General features: G+C 47.7%; 1 protein-coding gene across 1 annotated transcript; it reads right to left on the reverse strand.

The window, feature by feature from the left end:
• Window positions 1-920: 920 nt before the first annotated feature.
• Window positions 921-9,126, reverse strand: LOC119363357 (eukaryotic translation initiation factor 4G). Its single transcript, XM_037628694.1, has 12 exons — window positions 8,990-9,126; window positions 8,633-8,835; window positions 8,345-8,520; window positions 8,095-8,238; window positions 7,850-7,914; window positions 7,681-7,740; window positions 5,935-7,416; window positions 5,640-5,841; window positions 2,742-5,556; window positions 1,994-2,188; window positions 1,571-1,918; window positions 921-1,410 (listed from the first exon to the last, which is right to left on the reverse strand). Exons 2-11 carry the CDS (start codon window positions 8,785-8,787, stop codon window positions 1,585-1,587), a joined length of 5,628 nt encoding a protein of 1,875 aa, XP_037484591.1. The 5' UTR covers window positions 8,788-8,835; window positions 8,990-9,126; the 3' UTR covers window positions 921-1,410; window positions 1,571-1,584.
• Window positions 9,127-13,808: the final 4,682 nt, after the last annotated feature.

The following is a 13,808-nucleotide window of genomic DNA, read 5'->3' on the forward strand; positions in this document are numbered from 1 at the left end:
ACGCTAAAAAAGCATTGGTAGTACAACTCACGCGCAAATGGCAGAAGATTATCTTTTCAGTTAGTACAACCTGTACTGCTTCCAGTATCCTCATACAATTCCTGAAGATATGTCCACTAATTGGAACCAAACTCAACGCGCTATTGTAAACCCTTCTTTCTACTTGGAAACAAATTATATATGAATCATCATGCATCTTTTCACCTTCGCCAAATCTTGTATAACTTTCAGTGTTCAGGTTACCTGAACTTCGCCAAATTAGGGCCTGCCATTTTGGTGCTCAGGTTAGTTAGGATGGTTGCCCACCATGATGCTCGCATTTACTCATAGGAGTAGCATGTGTGTGCATGAACGTTTATATAAGCGCTTATTTGTTAAAAAAAATCATAAAATGACACTCGTGCAAGTCTTGGCAAAAAAATACAAAAATGATGCTCCAGAAAATGTTCTTAGTGTTGATTCTGTTGTTGCCACAACCTCCACGAATGTTATTTCGTGATGAAAATTTGCAAGAAATTTGTTGTTGTTTAAGATTGCTAGAATAACAATGGGGTAAACAATAACTACCGCAAAAAGTGAGCCAAATGGTCCAGCAGTCCCAAGTTCTTATTTGTTTTTTTATAATGCCACGATCATTTTTTTATCGCATATACTGCCTCCATTCCTAAATATAAGTCTTTTTAGAGATTCCACTGTAGAAACTACATTCAGATGTATATAGACGCCTTTTAAAGTATAAGCCACTCATTTTGCTCCGCATGTAGTCTATAGTGAAATCTCTTGAAAGACTTATATTTAGGAACAGAGGGAGTATGATGCATCACATGCGAAAAGAAAGCAAGTTGAGAAACAACAGAAGGGAGTGCGCAACCAAGCTAGACGCGCGAGCCCAAAAAAGTAAAACGATACAAAAAATAGCAGCGACTTGCAAGAATATATATAAACAAGATGATAATATGACATGAGGAAAATGCCGCCAAGTTAACCGAGTATTAAAGTCTGATCACAAAGGATATTGGCCAGAAGCCACGGGAGGCATCAAGTCGAACCCTAGTGTTCCTCCTAGTCCCGACAAATATTTGGTTAACTAACCTCTACCCCTCCATGATCACAAAAATATTCCCAGACAGACGCGCACGGGAGCCAACTCGAAATAGCACCCAGCTGCCTGCAACAACCAGTGTCCATCCGCAACAATAAATTACCACCACTAACAAGTCTCAACAGTAGAACGGAATACATCTTCTTCTTCTTCACTTCACAGTAGGAAGGGGCTCCTCGAATACAATGGTCGCCTAGCAAGCATCTGATGGGTATATTTGCAGTTGTTTCGATCAAAAAGGTGGGGTGGCTGGGTGCAAAGACATGGGACCAACTCCTTGGCGACAACACCCATGAATTGGTAATAAGCTGAGGATAAGACATCAAGTTAGATCTTTGTAATTTGACACCCACGATATTCATTCACATTCATGCATGTACTCTAGCTGATTATTACTCTATCACCAACAGAAAAAAGAGCTAACTGGTATGCAATTCTAAGACGCCTGCCTGTACTAGAACGGCTTACCTAGCAACAAACACTTAAGTCAACATGAAGGCATCCAACTTTGACCTCTTAAGATGCTGCGGTCTGAAATCCTCCAACTTGAGATTGGAGCTTGTCTTGGCCTCCTTCAAGAAGGAATCCCCCTTTTCTGTTCTGATCCACTCCAAGACTGCGCCAAGGACATCAGCTGCGATGCCTTCCTGCACAAGGTGTCCAGGCTCCTCTCCGCCTTCTTCAATCAATTTACCTACGTCTTGCAAAACCAGTATCTTCTCCACCACAAACCTTGCAAGAAGACGTCCAAGATACTCTGCCGCTCTTGGAGAATCACTTAGAGCATCCTCCAATGAAGCAAGAACGGATGAAAGCCTACAAATATGGTCAAAGTTAGCCAGCACTCGCCAGTGAGCATCAATGGGCAAATGCAAGGACAAAGGGACTCACCCCTCAATGAGCTGAGGCTTGCTCAATAAATTATATCCACCATTGTAAAGCCCGACAAAGAGCTTTGCCAACAACTCTCTTTCCATATCTTTCCTCTCAAAGGAATCATTTACCCAAAGTGATACAAGAGAAGGATAGAAGCTCGGAGCATTCAACTCCTCAATACACAATGCAACTTCCTTTTCATCTTTCGCACTGCCAAAACAATAACATGTTAGCACACGACATAATGGAAACTTGGCACGTTCATACTTTTTCAGAAGAAAACAGAGGCCACTAGTCAACAAAAACAAATCCCAAATAGTCATTCATAAATAAAATAGACTTACAAGTTGAAGTAAACTATTAGGAAGTGGTTACATACCCTCCATTTTGTGGTAGGGTCTATATATTTTATGAAAAGTAAAGTTGTATCCTTTCTGATTCTAAGGTGTTGAATTTGGACCCTTGGCAAAAAGTTACCAACTCGCACACGAGAATTTCACAACAATAAACTTTGAAAGGCACGAAGTACTAAGAGTCTAATAACAACAAATCATGACTCCATAGTCTCACAGCAGTAGTACTACAACAAATTACCAGTTGCCGATAGTAGCACATTATTATCATACATGTGTTCCAAAGAAATATAATAGACTTAAATAGTAAGACAGGCATCACCTTGAAAGTATAACCTATAATATCTAAGCTCAAGTCAGGTGTGTGCTGAAGAAATATCTTATGCGAACACTTAGTTAGAAAGTATTACCTATAATATTCCCGGATGGTTGCAATAGATTTCTCTCTCAATTCCTCCTCAGAGTATGATTTATTTCCTGAACGACCCTCCTGGCTGGCAGGTCTGTGTGAAGAACTAGCAGATTGTGCAGCAGGTGCTATTCTCCCAGAAAATCGATCTGGAATTCTAGAGCTAGTGTCTTCTCTTGTTGTTGAAGGCACAGAATTGTACCCATTAGGACCAGATACAATCCTGCGCTGGTCAACAACACTAGGAAGTTCAGAATTTGATACCGGTGGCTGCCCTCTTAAAGACATACCCCTAGCTAGGCCACCTTGTGGTCCAAGAGTGATAGCTTCGTCCTTTACAGAACGCTGGGGAAGGGGAACAGTTCTATCAAACTGATGCCTTTCCTGCTCATACCGTATATCTTGATTACCAAATCCACGCCCTCGTTGCTGAGGACCTGGAGATACCAATGGTGCTGCTGAGCCACGGGAGCCGTAATCCATAGAGGGTGCCCCTCTTCTTGGAAGAGAACTAACGACTGGACCACGAGACCTACTCGATTGAGCATGTCTTTCCTGAGCTGCATCCCTGTGAACCTCATCAATCTTCTTGGGGCCATCCACTTTACGCCTTTGCTGCCATTTGTTCTTCCTGAGATCGATTGAATCTCTGAGCAGGAATCTAACACGGGAAGATATCAGTTGACTGGTCGACAGGTTGCGCATTCTATCAAAATATGCATCCATATGTTCCTTAGCCTTTGGATGATCTATCATCTCTCCAATTGTACTCATCAATTTGCATAGTGCTTCAATGTTCTCCTCATCTGGATTCTGATAATTTCCCAACAATTTTTTGATGCATTCATGCATGATGCGCTCTGTCAACATCCTCTTTTTGTACAATTCTCCAATCAATCTAATATTACCCAGCATGCGCCTTCGAGCTTTAACTCTCTTTTCTTCCCTTTCCTCTTTCGTTTGCTTAATCTCACCTTCCTCCTCCGTTTTATCTGCTTCAGCTTCTTCTCTTTCTCCCCTCTCAAACTCCTCTTGGCACTTGTTCAATAGCAGTCTCTTGAATGTAATCTTTTCATTGTCCTCACTAAAGTCTGGCAGGGCACCAGCCAAATGGGAACAGAAGTTGGCATACATTTCACAGAAAGTTGGTTCCATCAAAGCTTTGTCAAATATCTGTGAAATCACCCCAGTAAGAGTTGATACATTGTCAATGTTCACCTCTTTCACTTGTTCAAAAAGCTTGTCAAAGTTTTGTGGGGTCAGTTTATTCAGAATGGCTTTCAGCTGCCTCTGCTTTGCCTGCTCCTCATCAGAAACTTTGCCGACAACATACTTTTTCTCGGCTTTGTGCATTACTTGCATGGGTGTAACAGGAGATGGGATCAGACCCTTTTGCTGCCATCTATCTGCATCAGAGCCACTGCGGGGTACTTGAGGAGCATTGGATTGTGGTCCCACAAGGAGTGCACCACGTGGATTCCTCAGAACACCATGAGCGCCTCCTGGGCCGCCACGGTAATTAATTGCTGGGCCGTTTGTCAAGTCCATGTGGGCATCACGGTTAGGACTGTAAGGAACACCTGATTTTAACCACTTATCATCATCCATAGCAGGACCACGGCGATCACCGCGAGATGTTGGTCTATCAGATCCCCTTGCAGAACTTGGGTGAGGTTCCCGATCAATAACATAGGATTTTCCTGCCAAATCTTTGAATAGCGTACTAGTGACAGTATCCATCCGGATGCCAACAGGAAGACTAGAATACTGATGTGCAAAAGTTAGAAGAAAATCACGAGAATATTTCTTTCGGCCATTAGCTTCAGTCATATCAGAATCTGGCAATTGAACTGCACTAGCCTGGTTTCCAGAGTCCGAACTTTGCAGCTTTGGAGTAGACATGTCTGCTGCATCTTCCCAATCATCCGGCTCAACTTTTTTCTTTCCATCGTCCTCACACATCACCTCCCTTTCTGATTCCTCAGGCAGCACATGTGTCCCGTCGACTGTTGAAGAACTATCAGCACCGTCTGATGTGGCAACACTCTCAGACTGTTCTTGTGGTCCTTTGTATGCATTGTACAGATCTGAGCTCCCAGCAGCATCAGCTTTTGAAAGCATTTCCTTCCGTTTCTTCTTTCTCCCAGCTGTAGACTTTGTTCGGGCAAGCTCTGCAGTAGGTTTTTCCCTTGATAAGGGTCTAACAGAACCTGTTGGTACGGCACTTGATTGCTCAGTACTTGACTCATCCTTCGCTCCATCTGCATGTTTGACTTGCCCCTCAGATGCAACTGAATGATTCACAGGCAACATGCCAGGAGTAATACCAGAAACAGCTAATCCAGTTTCCTGAATGCTACTTCTGATATCTTTATCGTTGGTACTTTGGCTGGTAGACTCTGATGAGGTTCCAGAATTGACCTCAGACACATCGCTGGCATCCACAGAAGCTGATAAAGTTTGGGTATCCTTATTATGTGATGTATTCATCAAACTGTGGTCCTCCGGTACAGATGTTGTGCACTCCTTGGGTAGCTCTTGCGGGTCAGTTACAAAAGATGTTGCATCTGAATTACCAGGCTTTGAAGTTGCCAATGATGCCTGCTCAGCCAAGTCCACCGTGAAGTCATGTGATTCATTTTCAGTAGAATCAGACATAATTTTGCCATCACTAGATTCAGGTGAAATTTGGTGAGTTATTTCAATCTCCTTAGATTTAACAGCAGCAACACCTAAGCTTTCTACTGCTTGGGGCTCCCCAGTGCTCGCAGAGGACAATTTTGCAGAGCTGATTACCATGGCAGGAACATCAGCAGCTGGCAATGCAAACATGTTAGAAAATCAAAAAGACGCAATTCATTGATTCTTTCATTAACCTTTCAAAAAATAGAGTGCATACCATTTACTGATGTGCTGTCAGCTTCACTTTTACCAAGAATAGGAGAAATACTACTTTCAGATGTTGCTGATGTTAAGCCTGAAACCTTGCTGGTTAAATCCACCTTTTCACTATCGAAGCTCTTGGTTTCCATGTGACCAACCACATCATCACCAAGCTTCACAGAAGTTTGCCCCTTCAACTCTTCGGCAGGGGAAGCAGACTGAATGGATGCAATATGTGAGTATGTTAAGCAAAGAAAACATATGCTAAAATGCAAAACCAGTGCTAGGAATAGGAAACGAGAATAGTGTACCTGTGGTTGTTGCGGCAAATTCTTTGTGTCATTTCTAGTTGCATTTTTCTTGTTATCCTTAAGTGAATCAGTCATTGGAAGGGATTCTTTCTTTTCATCAGCTCCGGTCAAGAATGAGGGTGAATTTGCAGTCGCTGCATCAGTTTCTGGCTTTGCAGCTTGAATCGGTAAGGGTTGAGTCACCGCAGTGGGATGCTTCTCCACGGCAGATGGTGCTTTACTTTCCTTGGAGTGCTTCTCTGGGATAGATGGTGCCTTGCTCTCCTTCTCACTAACTGGTTTATTCGAAACCATAGCACCAGAAATAACTTCATTATCCTTTTGTCGATGTTGTACCGCATGGTCAGCGACCCTGAATTTAGAAGCGTCTGATCTACCTGCAGGCATACTTATCTTGACCGAGGGAACAGGTTTCTCCATGTGCAACCCACCTTGTGGTTTGCCTATGAGTTGGGACTGACCAGATGGTGCAGGCCCAGCTATGTTGTCCTTGTGGCTGGCAGGAACAGTATTTGACATAGAAGGGTTCATGAAAGGAATTGATTGACCAGCTTGAGTGGCAGGATAACCAAACCTGCCCTGTGATCCAGTGGGAACAACACCAGCAGTGCCGGAGTAATACGTGCCTGACTGGTTATACGAGGTCTGCTGTGGATTAGTATAGTAAACCATAGGCTGAGTTGCAACACCACTGACTTGCTGCGGTTGTGCTGCTACATTAGGTGAAGGCCGCCCAAGAACCACTTCTTTGTTAGTGTTTGGATCAGTAATTTTGATATTACTGCTCTTTCGAGGAGCAACAAGCTTATTCTGCTGTTGCTGAGGATACTGTGAAGCCATGTTCAAATTAACATTGCCCAGTTGAGGAGGGATTGGATGAGCAACAGACGGATACATCATGGTTTGTCCTTGATGCATCATTTGCTGATGCATTTGTTGCTGCATATTTTGGACATACATCTGCTGCTGAACCTGGGATGCATTGCCACCAGGCAATCCCATGGACACCTGCATTGAGCTTGGGACAACTCCCTGATTGTGACCACCAAACTGTAATGGGACTGTTTGTGGTTGATGGTGAAAATGCATCGGCATGCCCATCCCCGGTAAAGATTGAACAGAGGGTCTCTGTGGTGCAAAATTCTGAATTGAAGGAGCAACATGCACATCTCTCTTCACTTGGGATGGAACATGAGTGTTCAGGGTGTTAGGTTGGCTAGGACCAAGAGCATCCTTCCTCGTTTGCTGTTGCTGTGGCAGTGGTTGCTGCTGTGATGGGGGCTGTTGCTGCTGCTGCGGCGGCGTGGGATGGTGCTGCTGCGGCGGCGGGGGATGGTGCTGCTGCGGCGGTGGGGGATGATGCTGCTGCGGCGGCAGGGGATGCTGCTGTTGCTGCAGCTGCTGCTGTGGTGTGGGATGTGGCTGTTTTAGAGCTGGTGGTACAGGCATAGATGGTGCAACCTTAGGTCCATCTGAAAGTACCTGAAGAGCATGGAAAGATAACGTGATAATAGATTCTTTTCAAATGTTGAAACCTAACAAGACTACTATTACAATATATATTAAATAAACATAAACAAGAAAAACGCTTGTTTAAAGGCTCCAGAAACTGGATAATTCACAGGAACAAAGATAATTTTCCACAACACGTTACATCCAGCAAAGATTGACTACCTCTAAAGAACAGCTATGCATCTAGCTAACATAAAATAAGAAATAATTACGCAGGGAATAAGTACAAGATACCTGATTACGTTTCTGCTCATCCAAATTGGGAGGAGCTGAGCTTGTCCTAGCAGGAAATTGCTACATAGAAGTTTTTTGTAAATTAGAACCGTAAGTCAGAAAAGAACCAGAAACTGAAGAAATTTGAACCTCGAGATGCAAGCTGGAAAAGATAGGGAACACAACATACCGGGAGACCATTCATGTTCATGTTTATACTACCAAACTGCAAGTTAAATCCCTTTGATGATTCTCCTGAAACAAAAAAAGAACACAAAAAAAGCAGCAGAACGTTACCAGGCAGTTCAACATGCATGTCTACTATCCGAACAATGACCTACAGAAAAGGTGCGCACCACCACCGCAGATGGTCACAGCACATATTAGTCATCACATATACAATTTCTAAAGTGCAAAAGGAGAAGTGAACCAAACCTTTTGGCGCACCCTGAGGAGCCGGTGCATTGGAGCTCTTTGGTGGTGCCTTGGGGCCAGCCCGAGGAATATTCTTTGGCAGGGGTATATATGTTGGATTTTCACTGGGAGGTGACATGGAGGGTGCTTGCAATCCGGGTGAATCTGCCCATTGAGAACATGCATGCAAACAACAAAAACACGTCAATTAGCAGTTTTGCTTCGTTCCAATTGCAATGCAACAACACAGCAGAATGGAGCATGGAATCACCATGATGCTGGGGCCGTGGCGCAGAGACAGGAACATGGACAGGCGCGTTCTGAGGCGCAGGAGGGCGCGGAGGCGTCTGCAGGGGCCCAGGTGCCGGGGCGGGCTGGAAGCCAGTGGTGTCTGGCTGGTTCACCACCCTCTGGTGAGCGCCATGGCCATTGCCAGGCTTCCTGAAGCTGCAATCGAGATCCAAGGTCACATTAAAACCCTAGCTTCTCCGTCATCATAGGATCAAATCAGATAGCATCACGGAATCATCAGGAGAAAAGGGGGTCGAACGGCAGGTACCTGCGGTTGGATGAGAGGGGGGGCTGGCCGCCGGAGGGGCCCCCGCCGCCCTTGCCCGCGCCGCCGACTCCGCCTCCGCGGTGGCCGCCGAAGCTGTTAGAGCGGCCGCCGGGTCTCCTCGCGTGCCCCTCGCCCCTGTCCCCTCGCTGGGACATAAATCCGCTCTTCCCTTCCGATCTCCTCCTCCTCCTAGTTTAATTCCCCTGATCCAATCACAACGAACCACCCAGAAATAAATCGCCGGGAAATCCGCCCGCGCACGAAAACGAAACGAAAAGGAACAACCCTGGCTCGGGGCCGCCACATGGCGCGGCGCGGCGCGGCGCGGCCTGTCTAGGTGGTCGGCGGCGGGCGTACCTTGGGGCCTCGGAGGGCGGCGGCGCCTAGGGTTTGCGGTCGTGTCCAGTGGCGAAGACGAGGGGGACGGACGAGCTGAGATGGGTTTGGGTTGGAGGGGTGGGGGGAGAAGTGGGAGCGAAGCGAAGGGGGAGAGGCGACACGTCGGGCACAAGTAGTAGGGCAGGGCAGCAAATCGGGGGCGATACGAGTTGGAATTACCGACGAAATAAGCAACCGGAAATCTCGACTGCTAATCCCCAACCGATTCCGATTTAATTTAATTTGATTTAGTTCCGACTAGGAGAGAGAGAGAGAAAGACCCTTGAGCGGTCAGGTCAAGGAGGCCAGATCAGATGCGATTGGATGGCTGGCGTTCGTCCGGGGCGCCGCTTTGGTCGCTCGCCTTGGCCTCTAGGACTCTACTAGCCGCCCGTGTACTCGCTGGAGTTGTAGGCTAGGCACGCGTGTGCGCTCCGGACCCTCTTTTCTCCTGCTCGTGCTCCTTATGGTTACGTAAAGCGTTTAACTATATTTCCCTCGACAAAAACATTTTTGAACATAACACAGACCCAAGCACTCATATACAAGCGCATACACTCACCCCCTGTGAATGCACGCACGCACAACATACCTCTATGAGCACCTCCGAAAGACTTGAACCCTGGTGGGCTGGGTTACCACAGTCTCTCTAACCATCCAACAACAGGTTGGTTCGCAAAAAAACATTTATAATAATCATATAAGGGCATCTCCAACATTATCCTTCAATGGACCTGTCCTGAAATTGTCACGTCAGATGCGCTAGATGAGGACTTAGAGCATCTCCGGCCCTTCGGCCCCCCAGGGCGGCGAAAAAAGCCGCCTGGGGGCGAACCGGCGCAAGTTTGGCGCTTGGGGACGACTCCGTCCCCAGTCGTCGCCCACCAGGTCGCCGCGAGTTCGGCGAAATTACGTGCAAACTTGGTGATCTGGTACGAACTCGGCGAAATTTCATCAAAATTTGTTAAAAAAAAGTAAAACATGCAAATTACGGCAAACTACGCCAAGCTACGCTAGCCACTACGCCGCGTCCACCGCCCGCCATCTACATGCCGAGAAGCCTGTAGAAGCGGATGTAGTCGCCGCCGCCGCCGTCGTCGTCGTTGTCGCGTTCCCCGCCGGAGCCACCCCCGTCCCTGCTGCACCCCTGCCCAGGGTCGCCGATGCGCGGCGGAGCACTGGACGGCCCGGCCTCGCCCTCCTCGTCGCTGTCGAGGACGATGACGCCGCCCTCCTCGCGGCCGCGTCGCCGGGCCTGGAGCTCCGCGTACGCCTGGCGCTGGCGGCGCACCTGCTCGTGGACGTAGTCCTCCTTCGCCCATTTTAGGGCGGCCTCGTTGTCGAGGGCCACCATGTCGACGTGCTCCGGCTTCACGGGGAGCAGGCCCAGCTCGGGCTTCAACCGGACCAGGCGAAGGGAGCGCGGGGAGGAGCGGGCACCCTCGTTGATGACGAGGGCGCCGCTTCGGTGTCTCCTCCGGCTCTGGCTTGACGGGACGGAGAGCCGGCGAGCCGAAGGAGAGCGAGCCGGAGCCCAACGACGGGGATGTCGGCTCCATTCGCTGCGGCGTCCAGGAACTGCCGCGGCGGCGAAAGAAGGACGGCCGCGCCGGGTACTTGAGGCGCGGCACGTTGCCGGTCTCGATGTGGTCGAGGACGGCCTCGAGGGTGCGGCCGGGGACGCCCCACCACTCGCGCTGTCCTTCGGCGTTGAGGCGGCCGCAGGGAATGACACTGTTGACGGAGGCGATCTGCTCTTCGCGGCGGCGCTCGAAGTACATCGTCCACAGTGTTTCACTGTCGGTCACATGCCTCAGCTCGTCCCGCAGTTCCTCCATCAGGGAAGAGCGGATGCGGGCGATCTCCGACTACCGTGCCACCCCTTCGGGCACCTGTGGCACCGGGACGCCGCCGGCGCTCAGCCTCCACGCCCCGGGACGCGCATGTCTGGCGGCGCCGGGTACTCGGCCTCATAGAGGAGGCGCGCCTCCGGCTCTTGGAGGTGGCGGTGGCCGAAGCCGTTCGCCGCCGCGCCGTCGCCTGAAACCTCTCGGTCATATTTGCTTGTCGGCGGGAAGGGGGGAGAGGGCTGCTTTTGTGAGGCGGATGCAGGGGGAGGTTGTGGCGTTCACCAGTGGGGAGGGGGTCGCCTTTTATAGCCCCAGCGGGGCGGCGGGGAGGCTGCATGCCAGGCGACGCGTGACGGGAGCGGGTGGGTGCTACCTCTTGAGCACTGCGTTGGATTTCCCCGAAGAGGAGAGGATGATACAGCAAAGTAGCGTAAGTATTTCCCTCAGTTTTTGAGAACCAAGGTATCAATCCAGTAGGAGACCACGCACAAGTCCCTCGTACCTATACAAAACGATAGCAACTCGCAACCAACACGGTTAGGGGTTGTCAATCCCTTCACGGTCACTTACGATAGTGAGATCTGATAGAGATGATAAATAATATTTTTGGTATTTTTGATAGATAGATGTAAAGTAAAAAATAAAAGGCAAAGTAAAAACAAAGCAAGTAAATAAAGTGATAGAGATTGATATGATGAGAATAGACCCGGGGGGGCATAGGTTTCAATAGTGGCTTCTCTCAAGAGCATAGATATCTACGGTGGGTGAACAAATTACTGTTGAGCAATTGACAGAATTGAGCATAGTTATGAGTATATCTAGGCAATGATCATGTATATAGGCATCACGTCCAAAACAAGTAGATCGAAACGATTCTGCATCTACTACTATTACTCCACTCATCGACCGCTATCCAGCATGCATCTAGAGTATTAAGTTAAAAACAAAGTAACGCCTTAAGCAAGATGACATGATGTAGAGGGATAAATTCATGCAATATGATAAAAATCCCATCTTATTATCCTCGATGGCAACAATACAATACGTGCCTTGCAACCCTTTCTGTCACTGGGTAAGGACACCGCAAGATTGAACCCAAAGCTAAACACTTCTCCCATTGCAAGAACTACCAATCTAGTTGGCCAAACCAAAAAGGATAATTCGAAGAGACTTGCAAAGGTGGCCAATTAAATGTCTCTGTTTTAGTGATATGAGCATCATATCAGATTCGTATTTCAACACGTAAGCTTTGGGTTGAGGTCTTGAGGAGCAGTGCTAGCACGACACGAAGCACCTACGATGATGGTAGTGAATATAAAGGGGAGAAACCATAAGCTTTACGAGTATAGTGCCCGTGCCATGGTGGATCTGAAGGTGCAAACCGGATAAAGCTACTTCACAACCAATGTTTGCTTTTAACTAGCCACTACGATTTGGTACGGACAAGAAAAGTACAGTAAACAAATTACGATCTATTTTCCGGGTGAGATCAATAACTTAAGCACATATGGAAGAGTACCACCTCTCTTGCGATGCCATGTAGGCCTCTGCTGATACGTTGAGGGTGATGCGGGTGCGATGGTTGTCAGCAGCGGGGAAGAAGACTTTAGACGACAGACGGCCGGGTCGGGGAATAAATCCTGTTGCTGTGGACGAGGCGGTTGTAGGAGTGGCAACGACAAGGTGGACGACGGCGCCGATGAAGCGAGAGGACGCGATGAAAGGACCCTGGTCCAGCGCCGTGGATGAGAGACGTCCATCTCTTGAAGTGGACGACAGGGTAGGGGTAGCGGCTCCGGCAAGGTGGAGGATGGTGTGGCAGACAGAGGAGGCTTGCCATAGTGGGGAGGTTGTCGTGGCGCCGACGGTGTATGAATGGGGAAATGGAGGGGAGGGGGATCTCAAACTTTGGGACGCGCTTCTCTAAAATGTGGGAAAGTTACGAACTTATCCCTCGTTTAAAATTTCGGACATCACGTCCGTTGGGGATAGGACGGTAATCTCGCATCTCCCAAATATTTGCCGGTAACTATTTCGGGCGAGGAGAGGGTGTTTTGCCGCCCATGGTTGGCGCCCATGGTGTATGAACGGGGTTAACAGGTAGGGCGGTTGTGTCACGTCTGAGGGAAGTTACACATCTGCCCCTATTTAAAATATTAGCCTACATTGATTTCGGACGAGGAGAGTTTGTTTTGTCGCCCACCGTGTATGAATGGGGAAATGGAGGGAGAGACACATATCTTTCAGACGAGCTTGAATCAAATGTGTTTTGCCACCCACGTTTGGCGCCCACCGTGTCTGAATGGGCTCAGAGGCCGTCGTGTCACGTCTGATTGAAGTTACTAGTCTACCCATATCGACAGCAGTGTAAATCCGGTCGTAAGGATGTCAAGTGTTAGGGGTAGACAGTAATTTCCATCTCGCAAACACTTGCTTCGGGCAGCCCACAAATTATAGTGGGTGTTTAGCCGCTTCATTCAAAACTTGGGAGAATTAGCATTCATGTTTGCCCTGGGCCCTGGCAACTAAATTCAAATCCAATTTGTATTTGATTACGAATATCCACTGATAATTCTATGTTTTGTTATTTATTTCTTCAAAACCACAACAAAGATTTATTCCACCTTTATATATGATTATGATTTAGAAATGCCATGATCTTCGAATTCAGTAGGTTGGATACACTTTGAGTCAAACAGTTATTTCATACAATACAATACGCTCACATGAAAAATAGTTCACCTTATGTCAATCATACAAGTACTGAGGATTACCTCGCCTAAAAAATTCGTACCATTACAACACATGGACAACATAAGGGGTCTTACAACATAATCCATTCAGAGACCTGACACAACATGCAAGTACAATAATCTAATGACAATTTCACCTGGTATCTAAAGAAGAACCGGGATTACCCTGGGCTTCAGATAGCAGAAATAGCAGAA

Source organism: Triticum dicoccoides, chromosome 2B (assembly GCF_002162155.2).
Source record: "Triticum dicoccoides isolate Atlit2015 ecotype Zavitan chromosome 2B, WEW_v2.0, whole genome shotgun sequence".
Classification (NCBI taxonomy): domain Eukaryota; kingdom Viridiplantae; phylum Streptophyta; class Magnoliopsida; order Poales; family Poaceae; genus Triticum; species Triticum dicoccoides.